At 41.8% G+C, this 20,548-nt stretch overlaps 2 protein-coding genes across 2 annotated transcripts in view; one reads left to right on the top strand and one right to left on the bottom strand.

Moving 5' to 3' along the window:
- Positions 1 to 1,672: 1,672 nt before the first annotated feature.
- On the top strand, positions 1,673 to 14,454 carry LOC308296318 (trypsin-3-like; the record flags this gene model as incomplete). Its single annotated transcript, XM_080739550.1, has 5 exons — positions 1,673 to 1,706; positions 8,873 to 9,020; positions 9,446 to 9,590; positions 13,343 to 13,600; positions 14,302 to 14,454. The coding sequence occupies 5 exons, from the start codon at positions 1,673 to 1,675 to the stop codon at positions 14,452 to 14,454; spliced, it is 738 nt and encodes a 245-aa protein (XP_080595676.1).
- A 2,380-nt stretch (positions 14,455 to 16,834) lies between these two features.
- rundc3b (RUN domain containing 3b) overlaps positions 16,835 to 20,548 on the bottom strand; it is a 28,985-nt gene continuing 25,271 nt past the window's right edge. The window contains exon 10 of the mRNA XM_080752180.1: positions 16,835 to 18,916. Coding sequence (XP_080608306.1) covers positions 18,771 to 18,916 — 146 coding nt within the window. The 3' untranslated portion in view covers positions 16,835 to 18,770. The remainder of the gene's footprint in view (positions 18,917 to 20,548) is intronic.

The following is a 20,548-nucleotide window of genomic DNA, read 5'->3' as shown; positions in this document are numbered from 1 at the left end:
GTCCAGCAGTTTGTCTTGTCTCTCCAGCAGAGTTTCTAGTGTCTCTCTGGAAGAGGTTGCACGTGAACTTTCAGCCACATGGCGGCGCTCCAACACAAACACTCTTGACAAGCCTCAGCTGACAAACATCACTTTGCTGTTTGTCCAAAACACACACTATCTCTCCTCTCCCGTTCATTTATCGACCGCCGCAGAGACTATTTGACACACGTCCTTTTATGAGACATTTTGCACCGCCTTAAGGACCTGGAGTTGTTGCGTAGCTCTGTTATTCTTGCCGAGCGTTCACCCCAGTAATAGGGACGCTAAGGTTCAATGTTGTTAAACACGCTTTCATTCGAAAACATATTTATATTTATATTGAAAATGGCCTTTCTCTTCGCCTCCCTATTGCATCCATCGCATGACCCCATTCCCCTCATGTTTTCTAGGTTTTCTTTTTTTCTTTTTTCTTTAATACATAGCAACTGTCAAACTGTGACCAGACCATTTCGTTGTTAGACATTCAGACACAAGTTCGACTGTATATGACCATTATTTAGTTTTTGTTTTTTTGTCAGCCAAGTTCTCAAGAGAAACTGATGTGGAGGAAATAGCGTTTGAAATGTTTTATTATAACATTAAATGATTGTTTTCTCCAATCAACATTTAATTTTGTGGAATTATTTTTATTTCGTGTATTTGCCTCTTCATATCATGAATGGCAAACCTGACATGAATGAAATTACAAATTACTGATAATGAGATGGAATCATCAACAGGAAATGGTGCAAACCTCTTCAGCTGTGACACGTCAGGGGAACCTGTGGACCACCGGTCAACTTCATACCCTGGCATACACAAAGTACTCAACTGTACAAGTGAAAGTTGCTCTAAAGGAAAAAATATATATTTTGAATCAATACATTATTGCATTGAAAACATTTTCCCCAGAAATTGAAATATTTTGTCTATTTTCGCTCAAGTACATGTGTTTTGTTACTGTCCACCACTGCCCACACATTCCTACACCAGGGGTTCCCAAACTTTTTTGGCTCAGGGCACCCCTATAAATATTTTTTCCTCCGAGGCACCCCTACATTATATTTATAATGTTCACTCCCAGCACCTTATACTGTATTTATTATGCCATTTAGCATAACAGTGTGATCTAACAATTTTTTAAATCAAAATTGTTACTTTTTAGTGTGATTAAATCAGAATTGCATTGTACATTCAAATTAATTCACCTCCATATAAGGGGAAACATAAGGGCATTTTTGCCATTATTCTCCCCAAGATTATGTTGCGAGGAAAACATTGAGATAATAGCCATTTTGGTAAATGAAAACAGCTTTGTACTGTATTTGAAAATGATACAAAATATATTTTTAAGTGTCCAAATAAATATTATCAAATTATCTCGTGGCACCCTTGGACGGGAGGCTCTCTCCATTCCGACATGATGTCGCCACTCCGAAATTGACTTCTTATTGTCGGAGTGGCGACACTCCCATAGGGGTTAGGTTTAGGGTTAGAGATAGGGTTAGTGTCGGAATGGAGACATGTCGGAAAGGAGACATGTCGGAGTGGAGAGATGCACTCCCCTTGGACTGCCATCGCGGCACCCCAGGGTGCCCCGTCACCCACTTTGAAAACCCCTGTCCTACACAACCATGAGGAGTTGAGGACCATGGTCCCCACGTGCCCCTTCGTCACTATGACTGGTCAGAGTATCTTTGAGCAAGACACCGAACCCCTCTAACTGCTCTGCTCCCCTTGTGGGCAGCCATCAGCTGGATCCAGCTGAAACCCAATATACCCTGTAGGAACAAGTAGGTCAGAGTCAGTGTTATTATTATTGCTGCCCATGTCTATTACATAAAAATACTATCCTGAGATCTCTGTCTCTCTGTCTGTGTGTGTCATATGTCGATCTCTTTGTCTCCTTTGCAGGGACGTGCTGGGCCCCTGATTCAGCCCGGGAAAAGGAATTGGAGAGGCCCTCATTGCAACTCAAAGATTTGCCATTTCAGATCACGGCAAGTGACAAGCCAGTGGGCCAATTACATAAGTTATATTTCGTTGTTGTCGGGTGGAAACCTATGTATGTTCAAAACCGTTTGTTTTGTATTTATCATTTTAAAAATGATTTAAACTAGTGAAAACAGCCGATCTGCAAGCACACAACGCCTCGCGCCGCGAGGCGTTGTGTGCTTGTAGATCTGCTGTTTTCGCTACTTTTGTGCGACGGCCTTGTATGATGAAGCAGGGCTTTGCTTTGCGAAAAAATGTACACATTTGAAACTTGGAGATACAAGGTTTCTGCCCGACAGTGACGATTTACTTTGTTGGCAGCCCAGCACCCAAAAAGGAACGAAGGCCGACATTTTATTCTAAATGTTTTCCTAATGGCCGGCCTGGACCGGCCGGGAATGAACCGGCCGTTCGGGAGTTGTCCCGCTTTTCCCAATGGCCAGCATGTCCCTGCTCCTTTGTGTCAACCTGCAGTGTTCTTCCCAGACGATCAGTGCTGTCTGATAACATTAATTAAAAGATGGAAATCTGGAGGACAGTATGTTCGCCTCTTCGGAACACACACACTACAAACCACATGAAATGCATACAGTCACCCAGTCTCACACACCTTACTTATTTGCTTACATTTGGCTTAGAACATTTGAATCTGCACCAATTGAAAGGTGTTCAGTCTTGTCCTCCAAGAATGAAATAAAGCTTGAACACATGATATAAAGTAGTGTCCTTAACTCTGATCTGTTCTGTTCAGTCCTTCATATTGGAATCACATTCTGGCATTGAGAAGCTGAACTTTAATGAGAACAATCACAAAATGCACTAATCTTCTATATGTAAAATCAGTTTTAGACTATGGTGATGTGATGTATAGCACTGATCTAATCCTTAGATTTACCACAAGCGATTTCACCACTGGTGACTCACTGTCACCAGTGTCCAGTGGTGATGAGTCACCACTGCATCCTGTATGTGATAAGGTTGGTTCTTCTCTTGAAGAAAGGCATATTAAACCGTGATATGTGCTCATCTATAAGGCCCTCATTGAGAAGCTGCCACTTTTCAGTGACGATGAATCAAAATGTTGGCTTGTCTCCCTTCTGTTCTAATGACTGCCTGGTTCTTAAAGTCACGTCTGCTCTGAGCTCTTCTGACAGTCTCTGCCCTTTCTTTTTATATGCTCCAGCTTCATAGAATAACCTCCAGCTTAGAGCTTGGAAAATGAATGCTATTCATTTGCACAGTGTCAAGTCCATGATCCCTAACCAATGTGTGTCAACAGGTTTTGATATCATTTGTTGTCTGAGACTATGATTTCACCGTCTGTCTGTCCGTCTCTCTGTCTGTGTGTGTGTGTGTGTGTGTGTGTGTGTGTGTGTGTGTGTGTGTGTGTGTGTGTGTGTGTGTGTGTGTGTGTGTGTGTGTGTGTGTGTGTGTGTGTGTGTGTGTGTGTGTGTGTGTGTTTGTGTGTCTGTCAGTCTATGAACAGCTACGTTGGCCCGATCAACGTCAAACTGTGCACAAACTGTGTGGAGTTTGCATGTTCTCCCCGTGTCTCCTAGGGTAGATACCCCACAAAAACATGCAGTAATCCTGGTCTTTATTCTGCCTGATGGAGGTGAAAGAAACTGGTTGGAATAACGTGTTCCTTCCACGTGCTACGTCCAAACCAGGGAAATCCCCCCTGTCAGGTGAAAAGAAGCAACTTGGACTACTCATGCATAGAAGGAATCATGAGGTCAGTCTGTTGTCTCCCCAGGCGCGGCAGAGAGAGAGCAGAGCCCAGGATTACATTAGGCAATTGGCACTGGGTTACAAAATCGTGGGATAAATTATATTAAAAAAAAAGAGCAGAACCTCTGCCCCAAATGTTTCCGGCCTGTTATTGGGACACCAAATCAGCCTCATCTGGCTTTTTTTATATTACTCCTACAGATGTCCAAACATCACGCAAATCGGAACACATTATCTCTATAGACATGTGACCGAGACGGGTCTGTCCAATTTTTCATATTCCATCCTGACTGGCATCTAAAGTTTGCATGTCTGTGCAATCATTTCATCGAACATTGCTGGAAACGAGGGCAACCTCAAAGACTTAAATAAATGAATGAATGAAAGAATGACAGGTTTGTTGAGTTTCACCTCCCAGAGGACAGACTTCAGTCTCCAGTTAAAGTGAACTAGGCCATAGCTGTACTAGGTCAATCTCCTCGGTTTCAACGTTGAATCAAGAAGGCTTTATTGCTGTCGGGTGGAAACCTTCTATGTCCAAAACCATTCTTTTGTTTAATTATTCATTTAAAAAATAAATTAAGCTCACAACACGTCGCGCCGGATGCTACTTTTGTGGAACACTCTTGTATGAAGTAGTGCATGTCGAATTTTGGCGATACAAGGTTTCTGCCAGCAAGCTCTCTCTCTCTCTCTCTCTCTCTCTCTCTCTCTCTCTATGTTCGCGTGCGTGCATACGTGTGTGCACGAGAGATTCCAGTATAAAAGAGATGCAGACTTGTGTGTGTGAGAGGAACTTGAGTGAGTGTGAGTGCATCTGGGATTTAACCAACTGTAGAAGTGTTGTACTTTTCTCTCAGTTGACTCTTGAGGTAAGACAGATCTAATAAAGCTATGAAGTGATTAGGTATTGTGAGAAAAAGGAGGGGGGCCCTGGGATAGACCCCTGGGGGACCCCGGTTAAAGAAGAACAGTATAGGGTTGAAGGGGTCAATCAATATCAATACCTAACAACATTTTAATTTGATTGGATATTACTGCGGTGGGTCAAGTGCAGGATGTAGAACTATAATTGGTTATAGGGGTCATGCAAATGTAATAGGGTTTTTCTGTAAACTGTCCAATTTGCACTCACTAACAAGGCATTGGTCTGTCAAACAGCTGCACAGGTCTAAATCAGTGGTTCTCAACCTGTGATTTAGACAGGGGGGGGGGGGGTCCCCAAATTATTTGGGGTGTCCCCAGATGATTAACTTACGTGTAATGTAGTTTTCTCACTCAACAGTAAACAAACCAACATGAAATTAAAGTGTATAGAGTTTACATAAAAGTATAAAGTTTACAGTTTACATACACATTTCTAAAGTGACAATTAAAGGACTTTTTGATACCTAATATGACAAATTAAACATTGGCCAAATTGTCCAATATTAGAGGCAGAAATTGTGAAAATAGCAGATCTACATGCTCGTTGTGAGCATGTAGATCTGCTATTTTCACAATAGAACCATGTTAAACAAAATGTAATGCCTCAACTCTTAGTGCTCGGCAGGGTGGGGGGTCCCCAGTTAAAATATGATTATTTTGGGGGTCGCGGCCTGAAAAGGTTGAGAACCACTGGTCTAAATCATGATGCAATTATGTAATGTCAAGGGGAATGAGTGGACAATAAGTGACAGGTGCGTGATCCAGAAATTAAACAAGAATATATGAAGTACGAACGTATTCTCAATAGTGTTGAATGAGAATATAGGATCATGGGAATCAATAGTGTTAAAATGAGTGACACCAAATCCCCTTAGTACTCATGCCCTGATGAAGACAAGCTGGTTCGAAAGATGTCATTTGTAATTGGTAAAGCCATGTCACAATATAAAGCAGGGGTCTTCAACAGGGGTTCCGGGACCCCTAGGGGGTCCTCAGAGTTACTACAGGGGGTCCTCCAAATCTTTGTGTGATAGAAACCTTTTTTTCTCTTTTTTTATATTAACCACTTGAACCCTAGCTAGCGTCCATATTCAGCCAAAAATAACAGATCTACAAGCTCAACAAGCTTGTAGATCGTCTATTTAAAGAGGTTTGGTGTAGAGGGGGAAAAAGATCAGACTAAGTAGAGAGTGAAAAGTCAAGTTTATTAAGTATTGACGGTTCAAGTGGTTATATATTTAATAACACAAATTGACATGAATCCAAAATACACTGATGATTGTGCTGTCAAACGATGAAACTATATGGAATCTGGGGGTCCCTGCTTCATCTCTCTCTCTCAGCTAAGGGGTCCTTGGCCTGACAACGTTGAAGACCCCTGATATAAAGACTTTTTGACACATTCCTCCTCATGTTACTTTTCGAGAGCCTGGGACATTTCCCACTGTCCCTAGAGACGCCGCTGATCCACTTTTACACTTATAAGTGCCAAGTTCAAGCTGATTCCTTTCCTCCTTTAGTACTTAGCTTTACAACAAGGGCTCATGTTTTAGATAGTACTAATTAGAGAAAAGAAAAGATGAGTATTATTATTATTATTATCCATTTACTGGTTTCTATTGTTTAAGCATTTTTAGCGTTTTTTAGTGGGTGCATACAATGCATACAATTATATTCTCTTTTTAGACACAATATCCCAATTCCCAAGATGCAGTGCGATCTTTCATGTTACTAGTTGCCGGCTTATTGTCTAAAAAGACATAATTAGCCACTTACTTACGTACATGACCCTGCCCACTCAAATAAAAAAAAAACGCTAAAGCAGTAAAGGAAAAAAAAAATAACACTATTTTTTTTTTTACACGTTTTACACTCATTTGCTTTTCTCTGATTACTATCTAAAAAGTTGTCCTTTAATATGAAACTGTAAGCGAATGGACAATTATGATCGAAAATGATGTTTGGTTGCAATCATTAGATGAACAACATTATGCCGCTCCGCTTATGCAATACCCTTTGTTCCCATTGTCAGAGTTAGTGCAGTACACGTTAGCATAGTACGAGGAGGCCAATCTTTGATGTCATATTGATGACATCCAGTGTCAAATTCGTCGACTGCCTTATTTCACTAATGAAAACAAAATGGTGACTGAAAACTTATAAGACTAAATATAGTAACAATTTTGTCAAATAAAAACTAGACAAAAAATGTTTGGAGAGGGATTAGTGGAGAAGAGATCCAGTAGAACTAAAAGACAAGTAATTTCATGTTTGGTTACGCTGGGGTGTTGCGCTCAGAAAATAGATCTACAAGCTTGTAGATTGTAGGTCTCTTTGATAGTTTTCTTTTGATAGTTTTCTTTTGATAATTGTTTCTGCTTCCATTAATGTATTCTCTGTTTTTATTATGTGTTTAGCTTTCTCTGCACTCTGTGTCATGTGTCATTGTCTGCGCCAGGCCGAAAGGCATGGCCGTGGCCCGTGACTATGTTTTGCACCCTGTCCGTCCGTCCGTCCGTCCGTCCGTCCGTCCGTCTATCCTTCCGTCTGTGGACAGCTAATCTCTGGCACCGTTGACACCATGGCAGCAAAACTGTGCATACACACTCCCTGGGTGCCACAGCAGAACCTCTGCCCCAAATGTTTCTCATGGGCCTGTTATAACACCACCAGGAGGCTGATTTGTGCAAAACACATTTTTTTACAGTAGCCTATGCCCTAGATTTTGTCCAATAATCACGCAAATCGGTACACAGTATCTCTATAGCCATTAAATCCTGATTGGCTAAGCTTGGCTTCCAAAGTTTGCAGTATTCAGTTTTTAACAAAACGCCTCAAACCATTAACACAGTGTGTGATTTCTGTGAAATTGTGCACACACTTGCCCACTTGGCCGAGGAAGAAATGCCACTAGATCTTTTTCAAATGGGCCTCATGGTGGCGTTATAACAGGCCAATTTGTGTTTTTACTAATAACTCCACCGATCAGTGTATAAATCCCCAGAGGCCACTCTTTTTTCACATTGGCCTGTTATAGTAAATTGTAAAACACATTTTTGGAACAAAATGCCTCAAATCATGAATGCAGCGTCTGATTGCCGTGAAAGGCCAAAGAAGACATGTCCCCGCCTTTGATGTTGTATTCTACTCACTGTGTGTTACAAAAATAAAGGTGACTTGACCTGACTTGATAAAGCTCATTCTCCCTGGTCGGCTTTTTCATGTAGGCCTACAGTATCTACCGGTAACTGCAATTCATGGGAAGCTTTGACAAAAGCTTAGTTCACTCTTACACATGTACAACAATAATGTAGCAATACAACTGAAGTTGCAGTTGCTGAGTTTAGCCAACATGCAACGAAGCATTTCTCCAATAAAATCCACATCTGTCTGTCTACGAATAGGTTCTTTCAAATTGTTCAGTGTGGGATGGTGATGATGATCTCTTGTTTCTCTCGTTGCAAGCAATTGTCCATGGCTTCTATGGCTCAAACCTGTCATCTCCCACTACTCCTGGTTCTTCTCAACATCACAGGTAAAATACACACACTTTACCGTACATGTAGATTGTAGAATGATGCTTCCATGAAGGCACATGTAATACGCAGGGACGATCTAGCTCAGTGGTTCTCAAAGTGGATTTCAGGGACTCTCTAGACCAGGGGTGGGCAATTATTTTTTCCATGGGGCCACATGAACAACAGAAGATTTACATCCGACTTCAGTAAATAAATAGTCACATTTTTGGTTGAAAACTCGACATTTGGCATCGCATTACTTTCTCGACACTTTTGAGGGCCTGAGGGGTAAGGTAAGGCATGCAATGACCAGTCTGACGACCTGCTTATTGACCATAGACTGTAAAAATATAGGGTTGAGACAACGATCCAATGATCACACACACGTGCTGATGTACGCATTGCGTCCATATCCGTGAATTAAAAAAAAAAAAATAACAAAATAAAAGCAATGCAGCTTTAGTCCATGCATGAGGTAAAATTGGAAAATGTGTTTATTTTGTAATTTGCCATTAACTCTACACAGGCCAGTCAGAGTGAATCAAAGGGCCGTATACAGACCCCAGGCCGTACAAATTGTCAAAGTTAAGGGGAGACCTTCACATCTATCTACTGTAGCTCTTTGGTTAAAATGTTGTCATTTTGTTTAGCCCATGTTTGCCCTGCCCTCCCCCCACCAGGTGTGTCTGGTAAAATCATCAGGGGTCTGGAGGTCAGGCCATACTCCATCCCATACCAAGCCTCCCTGCAGTACAGAGGCTATCACTTCTGTGGGGCCACCCTCATCCACCCGCAGTGGTTGGTGTCTGCCGCCCACTGTTGGAGACCGTGAGTTACTGCACATTGCAGACCTGTCAGGTGGAATGTCCAAAACTGTTACTTTTCAACATTTATATTCAGAAAATAGCTAAAACAGCAAACCGACAAGCTTAAAATGTGTCACTTTGCGCTGTGTTTCAAGCTTGTAGATCTGCTATTTTTGATACTTTTGTGTGACACTCTAGTATATGATAGTGGGGCATTCATTACGAAAAAACACAAAAAGTTAAAAATGGAGATCTCACAAGCCTGTGTATGCACAAAGCAGCCTTTTCACATTTTATACCTTTTGAAATATTTAACTTACACATGTTATAATTGAAGGTGTAAAGGCATTTAATCCAAGGCCTAGGGTGTCTTGACTCCATTATTTTCCAATAAAAAATGTCAAGGAACAGTATATTTGACTCTAGTTCTGCCCTGTGCTCTTGCAGGAGCTACCAGATCAAGGTGGTCCTGGGGGAACATGACTTGTCCATAGACGACGGTACGGAGCAGGAGTTCAATGTCTCCAGACTCATCATCCACCCGCTGTACAACTACAGGACTTCACTAGACAATGACATCATGCTAATCAAGGTATGGAACGACCACAATGACAGTGTAACTACCCTAGGGATGGGATATGAAAATATGAAAATATTTGTGGGGTATGAAAATGTCATGTCACGATTATTGTGGGGAAAAAAATGATTTACGATATTATTGCGATAATCAAAACAATGTGTTGCAACACATGACACGTTGTGAGATGGGCTATTTTTTGACAACGAGATTTGGTAGAGACTAGAGAGTGGAGAAAAATTCAAATGCGTTATAACCCTGTCATGCTTGAAAATAGATAACGTCAGTTAACTATTTTCAACCCAGATAACTTCAGTTAAAAGGTTAACAAAAAACAGATTCACTTTAGTCTGCAAAAGGTTCTCGGACCTATAGGACAATAGTGTGTTGCTCAGAGCAACTACTGAATGAAAAAATAATAAACAAACTGGGTTTAATAAGGGCGTGGCATCTATGTGTATCTCTTGCATCACGATCTCTTCCATCCTGTTGGTGGCGTCACTCTTGTCCATATATTTCCATTCCAAAACACCCCCATTCCGAAACCAGGTTAGCATTTCACCAGGTTAGCATTCCCCAGTGTTAGTTTTACTGAGGTTAGGGTTAGGGTTAAGGTTAGGTTTGGTCAGAATAGCATTTGTTCTGAATGCCGATGTGTAACCGGGGGTAAGGCACAAATCAGTGTTGTCAGGCATACACGGCAACTGGTTGTGTTGTGAGTGAGGTCAGACCAGAGCTCTGCACAACATATATATTTGAAGATATTTTTTGAATTCCACTTCATTTCACAGAGACCATAAGATTAATTGTCCTTACTCAGTGTTTGGAGAGGAGATAAAAGACATAGGGAGACAGAACGAGGATAAATAAATTGTCCATTAGCCAACAGAACCTAAACCTATAACAGTTCATGATAGCAAATGAAGATCTGATAATGAACTGCCACTCCAGGAAGGAGTGTGGTCTCCCGAGTGTGGTATCTTCCCAGACTAAGGTATCTTCCCAGACTAAGGTCCACCGTTCTGATGATACATACTTCAGATCTCAATCGAGCCACGACGACCTCTACTCCCAAATGCCCATAAATGGACAGATGCCCTCAGAATCCTCCCAGCAAATCACCAGAATTGTAACGGGCCAGGGACAAGGAGACACAGACGAACCAAATTCGTACAGTCGTCAAAAGGTTACCAAGACTTTAACTCAACCAGGGAACAAAACTCATCACATCTGTAAACAATGTGATAAGAGTTTCAGTTCGTTTAGTTACCTGAAGACACACCACCAGCGTATCCACACTGAAGAAAAACCTTTCATCTGTCAACAGTGTGACAAGAGTTTCAGTCAATTATATGACTTGAAGAGACACCTTCCAATCCACACAGGAGAAAAACCTTTTCACTGTAAAGAGTGTGAGAAGAGTTTCAGTCTATTAGGTGACTTGAAGAGACACCTGCCTGTCCACACTGGAGAAAAACCTTTCATCTGTAAACAGTGTTACAAGACTTTTTGTCGTTCAGACGAACTGAGGAACCACCAGCGTATCCACACAGGAGAAAAACCTTTCTATTGTAAAACGTGTGACAAGCGTTTTAGCGGGAACCCGAAGAGTCACCAGCGTCTCCACACGGGAGAGAAACCTTTCATCTGTCAACAGTGTGACAAGAGCTTTAGAGAGTTAACTTATCTCAAAATCCACCAGCGTATCCACACGGGAGAAAAACCTTTTCACTGTAAAGAGTGTGACAAGAGTTTCGGTCAGTTGCGTGACCTGAGGTATCACCTGCGTGTCCACACGGGAGAAAAACCTTTTCGCTGTGAAGTGTGCGACAAGAGTTTTAGAGGGTTAAGTCATCTCAAGGGCCACCAGCGTATCCACACTGGAGAAAAACCGTATCACTGTAAAGAGTGTGACAAGGCTTTCACTCACTTAGGTCAGCTGAAAAGACACCAACGCATCCACACAGGAGAGAAACCCTTTCACTGTGAAGAGTGTGACAAGCATTTCCGTCAGTTAGGCCACCTGAAGAAGCACCAGCGTATCATCCACACAGGAGGAAAACCTTTTCACTGTAAGGTGAACACCACCATCTGCACAATGGAGGACGAAATCTCACCCAGTGTGAAGTGAGCGGTGCCATTTATGAGCTTTAGCGAGCTTTAGCGAGCACACTTGGTTATTGTCCTATCCATATTTTTGGCACCTAAACAAGACTTTTTTTTTGTTCAAGCTTCACACTGTTATCCTTGCTTGTATTTTTTACCAATTTGTATACCTTTTGAGATTTTTGAAACCTCCCATGGGAAATGAATTCTGTCGTACCATTTATATACATGGATCTCCATATATGGGCCTATGGGTAACTTGTCCGATATACATCATACAAATCAGTGTTGTGAGGCACGCATGGCAATATTCTTTTGTTGGGTATGATGTCAGACTAGAGGCCTGGTCTGACTTTTGCTGTTAGTTAATACGTTCCCAGTTACTGTAGTTCCCAATCTGTTAGTGTGGTTGCTGCGGCTGGTGTTTGGTACGGCATCGAGTTGAAGTTCAGGCAGGGTCCAGTATGTGGGGTTCGCCAGACTTTTTCCCCCGGACATGGAGATCCGTGCTCCTTTTTTTTTAACTATTTTTTTTTTGCTAATACGTCTGGATCTCCATACATGGAGATCCGCGACCTCATGGACAGAAAGGCCCATGATTGGCCGGTGCAAATTCTTTGGCAAACACAAAGTGAAATGTAGGAGCGGTTTGCACCGCTCAAACAACAATAACAACAAATCTAAGAAATTCCATAAATAAACAATTAAATAATAACTAGAAAGATGCTGGGAAAAGTGTGGTTGCAGTGATGTCAAGTGAAGCATGGCCAATCGTGTCTGGACATTACATTGTCCAAGATATCTGCACAATACACTTTGCCAGCAAGGTGATCTTTCATGATCTGAGATACCTCCTCAGCAAACCCATAACTCGTCAAACTCATGGCAGAGAATGAGTTAAGTCAGTGGTTCTCAACCTGTGGGTGGGGACCCCCAGGCGGGTCCCCAAGTTTTTTTGGGGGGGTCCCCAGATCATGATTAACTTAATGTGCAACATTTGTTTTCTCACTCAACAGTAAACAAACCAACATGAAGTTTAAGTGTATAAAGGGTATCTACACATTTCTAAAGTGACAATAAGGACTTTTTTATACATCTAAAATGACAAATGAAACATTGGCCCAATTCATGGGTTGCATTTGTAGTCCTACACCAGCCATTTTGAGGACCAACACAGGTGTTTTGATTAACGTAGAACATTGGTTCTATGCCAATCAGATACATTGAACACAAATTGGTCCTCAACATGGCCGGTTTAGGACTACAAATGCAACCCATGAATAGTCAAATATTAGAGGCAGAAATTGTGAAAATAGCCGATCTACATGCTCACAACGCCTCGCAGCGAGGCGTTGTGAGAACGCGAGGCATTGTGAGCATGTAGATCGGCTATTTTCACAACAGAACCGTACTACACAAAATGTAATGCCTCAACTCTTAGTGCTCATCAGGGTCCCCAGTTAAAATATGATTATTTTGAGGGTCGCGGCCTGAAAAGGTTGAGAACCACTGAGTTAAGTGATCATGTGACTTTTTTAATACCTTTAAAATGACAAATTAAACATTAGTCAAATTGTGAAATATTAGAGGCAGAAATTGTAAAAAAAAAAATGAGAACCACTGAGTTAAGTGACCATGTGACCTTTCCCCCCTCGTCCCAGCTGAGTCGTCCAGCGGCGTTGGACGCCACGGTGCGCTTGGCGGCCCTGCCCGGTGCCGGCGCCCCCTCCCTGACGGGGCAGACCAGGTGCACGGTGAGCGGCTGGGGGGTGACCCGGCCCGGCGGCGCCCGGCTGTCGCCCGTGCTGATGGTGGCCGACCTGGACTACATGCCCGGCTGCCAGTACTACTACTACGTCCGCATCACGCGCAACATGATCTGTGCCGGCTCGCGCTACGGAGGCCGGGACGCCTGCCAGGTAATCAAGAGAGGCCTCTTGAATTGGTGTTGTTGACCCTTTAAAGCACTGGTTCCCAAGCACTGGAGTTTGTGGGTGACAACTCAAATAAAAGTCCCATTTTCTTTTCCTACAAAAAAATATATATTTAAAAATGTGGAAAACCTTTTGAAATATATCATTTTGAAATTGAAGAATTGTATAAGTTTTCAAACAAACAAGCAATCACATAAAAAAAAACATAAATAAAATATAACAACAATTAAGAAGTAGTGAAAATAGTGGATCTGCAAGCTCTTCAATCGGCACAAAGCGACGCGTTGTGAGCTTATAGATCTGCTATTTTGACTAGTTTGAGTTCCGGGCGAATGTCTAATTTTTCATTTGGGTCACAGGCTAAAGTTTTGGGAACCACTGCTTTAAAGTGTTTTTCTTTCTTTTATTTTTTTATTTTTATTTCTCACCCCATGGAGACTTGAGTTCAACATTTATTTTTTGTCGCATTCCTAACCTAAGCCAATAATTTGATTATAATAAATGTACCCCCATTGATCCCGGATGGAGACACAAATGCATTCAGCTTTGACCCCATCGAGCTCACAAACCAAATAAATGAACACGGTGAAAAACACCATACGATTAACGCTGATGTTTATGTGTGCATTTCAGTATTTGAGCTGCTCAATGACAATGGTTCTTTTTCCTTTTGTGTCTCCGTGCAGGGCGATTCAGGGGGGCCTCTTGTCTGCAACGGTAACTTTGAGGGCATCGTGTCCTGGGGCATAACCTGTGCCCACCCTTACTACCCTGGTGTCTACACCAAGGTCAGAAACTACCTCCTGTGGATCAAGTGGTGCGTTCTGAATGACAGCTAGTAGTGAGACTTTCTGCGACTAGCCAGCGACCTCTGAAATGAGGACTCTTAATAGACCATATTCACGTGGAGGCCTTTTTGCTATTAAGTTAATGAACTGCCACCCCATTGCCATCCTGTTTTTTTTTCAATGCAAAATGCCAGCAAGGCCGCCATGTGAATATGGTCTCATTTAGCAAAGACCTTTCTGATAAGTAAATCACTGAACAGGAATCGATCAAAGGGACACTATCATAATCATGATTCAACATTCCACTATGTATAGGTAGGTACGGTAGCCATAAAGTATAACTCCTGTAGAGGACTTTTAATTTGAAGACTTTCTCTCTACAAGAGTTATAAGGGGGAGCGGGGACGCCCTTGCTGGGTGACTGAGCCCTTCCGTCCATTTTCTGCTCCAAACATGTACAAATGCAATATATAAGGTGCTCACCGCATTGCCCAAACTGTTTTCTACCGACCCGCCAACTCCTCGCCATGTGTTAGTCCACATGTTTCCAATAAATTAATGTTAGGGTTTTCTTTTGCTCTGTCACTTCCAACCCTGCGTCACTGTGTTCGGTGTCTCTGAATGTGACACTTATGATATTTGATGACATTTACGTTGTGCCACTTGATGGGGTCAAAGAAAGGTATTATGACAGCGTAATATTTCCCAGTTGAACACGTAGCCACTGCCAATTCAATTACCATTTGATTTAGAGGTTCACACCTGTAGTATATCATTTAAAAGAAACATGTTTAATAAGTCAAATTCTCAGAGAAAATTGTGTTTTATCATCACAATAAATTATTGATTTCTCAAATTTTTTTTTTGTTTGTGTGGAGTATTCTATTGGTTGAATTTATCTGTCATATACTGTATCTCCCCTATAAGGTATATGGTAGACATTTATCAGAGTGAAAGCTACCTTTCACGAATGTCACTTACACTTCCATTCAACATGGCATCATGAGAGCTGTTTGATATCAAATGTATGTACTACAGTATATAGTGTCTAGTTATTGTTATTGTGTCCAACAGAGGGGCCTCACACTTTTGACAAGTGTATACTGTACATCCATTTATTCAAAATGACATGATTAAAAAGGGGGTAAACATCCAATGAAACAAATAGACAACCACTGGAATGAGCTAAAAGCATAAGGTAGTATACGGTTCATGAGTTCACAGTAAAATCCTGTGTTCGTTTATCCATTATGTCACTCAAGAGTGTACAAATGGACCTGTAACTGGTCCATTTGTTTGCATTTGTACACTTTGAGTGAGATTAACACTATTACTGTGTGCTGAGGTGTATGGCTATTGGCTAGCCATCAGACTGACAATATAAGTCATCTATTATCTCACACATTCAATAAAGCTGCAATCTATAACTTATTTGAATGAATAAAACCTTTGAAAAAAAACACAAAAAAAAACATGTCTAACTATTAATTTACCTAATGTCTGTACGTCTGACCGTCTGTCTGCATGCTGACATCACTGATACTACACAGTTTTGCCACCATGGTAACAGCCGCTTGCTGAAACAATGCCCAAATTTGGAGATGAGCATGGTGACATCACTGATATTACACAGTGTGCCAAATTTGGAGATGAGCATCCACCATGGTAACAGCCGCAAGCTCAAACCTACGGATTGCAGCTTTAAAGCCAGTGGTTCTCAAACCAGAACACAATCCATCCATTGATCATTAAAAGAAACATGCTTTGAAAATGCAAGTGGCTCACCCATCTGTTAGGTGGTCAGATGGGTGGACCGCAAAAACACATTTTCAATCCCGATCCACAAAAACATGCACAGTCATCCTAAAAATACACACGGATGTCAACGCTGGGTTCCAGTTGATGATTTGTCCCGTCCAGCTGCGACTTAGCTTGACGTGCGTAACTATTAACTAATCTGTTAATTAGTTTAACCTAAGGCACCTGAACAAGGTCGACAATGTCTGAATAAATGCATTCACTAATGCGCCGTCTGCCCCGAAGCAACGCAGATATGATTTCAGGAACGAGTCATTCTAGGTCAACGGTTCTCAACCTTTTCAGGCCGCGACCCCCAAAATAATCATATTTTAACTGGGACCACCCCCCCCCCCCCCCCCCCCCACACACACACACACACACACACACACACCCTGACAAGCACTAAGAGTTGAGGCATTACATTTTGTATATCACGGTTTTATTGTGAAAATAGCCGATCTGCATGCTCACAACCCGAGCATGTAGATCTGCTATTTTCACAATTTCTGCCAATGATATTTGGCAATTTGGCCAAAGTTTAATTTGTCCTTTTAAAGGTATTAAAAAGTCCTTAAATTGCCAAGGTTTAATTTGTCATTTTAGAGGTAATAAAATGTCCTTAAATTGTCACTTTAGAAATGTGCAGATACCCTCTATACAATTAAACCATGTTGATTTGTTTACTGTTGAGTGAGAAAACGTTGTTGGACTTTAGTTAATCATCTGGGGACCCAGATGATTAACTAAATGACTAACTAAATTGTGGACCCTCCTGGGGGTCCCGGCCCACAGGTTGAGAACCACTGTTCTAGGTAACCTTACAAAACAAAAATATATTAACACACTGCAGCGTGTAGGCCTATGGTACAGAGCTACAGTTACTTCACAGAACAGTTAACATTACACCCACACAACCCACAGACTAAAGAGCCTTCATGTTGGGAGCATTACCTGAGAACCAAAGAGACCGTTAGTACTGCGTGCAATACTGTAATATCTGGAACAGAAACGCGTCGACGTAGATAAAAATGCAAACGGCTAAGCTGCCACATTAACGTCACAAATCATCAGCACAGATTCAAAAAGAAAGACCAATGTATAGAGAGCTTGGATGGGGACAGACCTACACAGCCCTATGTAATTAGGCACACAGCACCTGTGTGTTTCAATGGACATACATAAGCTTTATATTTCAACATTGACATGATAAAACAAATGTAATTCATTTTTATATTCTCCACTTCTGTACAAAAAATACTTCTGGTGTGACATAAACATAAAAGATATTATCTGTATCCTTAAGCCTGATTCATACTTCATCATATGATGGTGTTGTGCATCAGATATAGCCTATTTACAAGCTCACAGTGCGTTGCAGACACAGTGTGTTGTGAGCTTGTAAATCTGCTATTTCTGGTGCACCACACAGGTAGGTGTATGACAGAGCATTTATTAGCCAATAATCTTGACATTGTGCTGTTTGGCTCTGTAATATGGTGTCATTATGGGAACAGAGGCTATGCTCCAGCACACAATGGGAAAAAAACATGTTAATTCCTTGAAAATCAGTTGTCGTGGGCAAGCAACACTGTTGTGCGATGGCCTATGATTTATTACAGATATCTCTGGGACCTTGGATAAAATAAAACCTTTCGTTATGACTTTACGCTGAATATTACTACATTGTAGGAATACTTCTGAAAACCATTTCCTTAGCATCCCGGTTTTCAACAGTAGAGTATTATCAACAGATTAGAGTTATGAATTTTGATATATCCCCAAAAAGTGGGGAAGAAATCCATCTTCTGGATTTAGACACCAAAATCAAGCGTTTGTATGAATGACAACTTGATTTTGATAAATATAAATGAGCCCCCTGGTATGTATGGAGTATGGAGTTCATACAACAGGAAGCAACATATACAGTAGCAATAAATCACTATAAAACAGTTTTTCTTTTTTACAGAACTGCCATACAGACATCACCCACTGTTACACAACATGCTAGAAGAATAGAACAACACACAGCCCATGTAGTATGCACACAATCTCTCACACACTATAGAACCACACTGCATACTGTCTTGTATTGACTTATTTGAGCATTAGCCAGAGTTGACACTGTACATTCATTCACTCATACCTTGTTGTCGCAAAGACAAGACATGAAGAGAGAAGGGAAAAAGAAAAAAGCTTGTCCAGCATACAGCATTTTGTGTGTGTGTGTGCGTGTGCGTGCGTGCGTGCGTGCGTGCGTGTGTGTGTGTGCGTCCAAACTATGGGCCGAATGAATCAACTAGCTTACGGTAAACTAGCTTACTCCTGAATGGTAGTTTGAGCTGCTATGGGACCAACAATTCTAGGAAACTCCACATGCTGCGCTGCACTCCCAACAGTGGACATATACCCTGCCTTTCAGCTTTCACCAGCTTCACTTTCAAAGCCACTAGGCTGAACATTCAAAACCCCAAACCCTTTAAGAGACATGTGCTGCCTCAGTTGTCTGTATGCAGATAGTTGCCGGACAGTCTTGGACCTAGCATGATGGTGGTTCGTGGTGTGTCGTCCTAGGAGGGGCTGAGGCCCGGACTGCTCATCTCCGTGGTGGGGCTGGCCAGGCACTCGCTGGACTTGAGGCTGGCCAGGGACTTGTAGCTGGCCACCGACGTCAGAGAGCCACACAGTCCTCTGAGAGACGGAGTCTCCTCCTTACCTAGACGACAGGGGGGACAGGCAAGATTAATGCTGAGGACTCACGTCTCCTCTTGTTCTGTTTCAATGGCCTTTGTGTTGTTTCTTAGTTGAGAGTTAGAAAAGCTGAGAGGGAGACAGTGAAGGATAGACAGATAGTAGGAAAGCTGAGAGGGAGACAGTGTAAGAGAGACAGACAGTAGGACAGCTGAGAGGGAGACAGTGTAGGAGAGACAGACAGATAGGAAAGCTGAGTGGGAGGCAGTGGAGAGACAAAGTAATTAATGATTCTCCACATCAGCAGCACAATACAGTACAGGAGGGAAGGCATTTAATTTGATTCTGAACCGCACCTGCTTTGAGGATTGCTGATTGATCGATTGATTGCAGATTTTATTAGAGGTTTGCATAGGAAAAGGTACCGGAAAGTACAGTTCACTGGTACAAGGTCAACTAAAAGGATAAAAACCGCAAGAAAGCTTTTGGCTTGTTTAAATTGGGGCCCCTTTTATACAAGCCTATTTGACACATTTTCGCTATGGATCACCGCCACATCCGTTTGAGTTGTCGATATAAACCAGTGGTTTTAAACCAGTGGTCCTTGTGGGGGTTCTGGGCGGTCCCCAGCTAAATGATGGAGAGAAGGTATCAAACAGACCCTTATAGATCTTTAACTCTTGAGTTAAATTATGGTTATACATCTGCATTACCTAATTTACAAGAAGTCTACACAATTAGTAGGGATGGGTATCGTTCACCTTTGAATCAATACGATACCTTTTTCGATACCTGGGAATCGATACGATACCCTTTTCGATACCATTTTCGATACTTTTTATTTGAGCAGAGGTGATGATGATCATCACACAGTGTGGCGGAGCGGAGAGTATAGACGTTGGATAATCATCATAATAATAAACATTATAGGCTATTGTCGGCTATTTTCCACAGTAACGAGTGTAGCCTACTAAAGCAGTCATTAAACTCTCAGTAGCCCAACTGTTACAGATGTGACCGGCCAGGGGTGCATTCCAGAGTATCGAAACAAGGTATCGTTCGTTTTTACGTGAACCGATACCCGATAGTATCGACGTCATGCAATCGATACCATTAAAGGTATCTTTCCTAACAATTAGAGAATGTAGAAATATTGTTTTATTTTGGTCAACGTTGGAATGCTATCTCTCCCATGGTACCACATCAAAGCAGCATGGAATTGTGGACAAAATCGTATCCAACAATAACAAAATATTCTACATTTGAGTCTGAGAGGCTAAAACTCATCAAAATGGTGGTCCGTAGCTCATAAGCCGGATAAATAATGGACCTTGATATGAAAAAGGTTGAAAACCACTGATATGCAACACAGCTTCTCAAAGTGGGTGCCGTGATGAAAGTCCAGGGGTGACTCAGAATACTTTGATAATGTTTGGAATTCATCTACATCACTTCAGTTTAATCACTTATACTAGACCTGAGTTGCACTGTGCTTGGTGCGATCTTTGTTCAGCATTATGTCTTTTCACCAAAAATAGCAGATCTACTAGCTCACAACCCATCACGCTGTGTGAGGTGTTGTGAGCTTGAAGATCGTCTATTTTTGGTGAGCGTTCTCCAGAGAATCGGGATGCTGGGGTTCAAGAGGTTAAAGCCA

This window comes from Nannobrachium achirus (genome assembly GCF_963921795.1).
Source record: "Nannobrachium achirus genome assembly, chromosome: 2".
In the NCBI taxonomy this organism is placed as follows: Eukaryota; Metazoa; Chordata; class Actinopteri; order Myctophiformes; family Myctophidae; genus Nannobrachium; species Nannobrachium achirus.
This window is presented reverse-complemented; position numbering and strand designations above follow the sequence as displayed.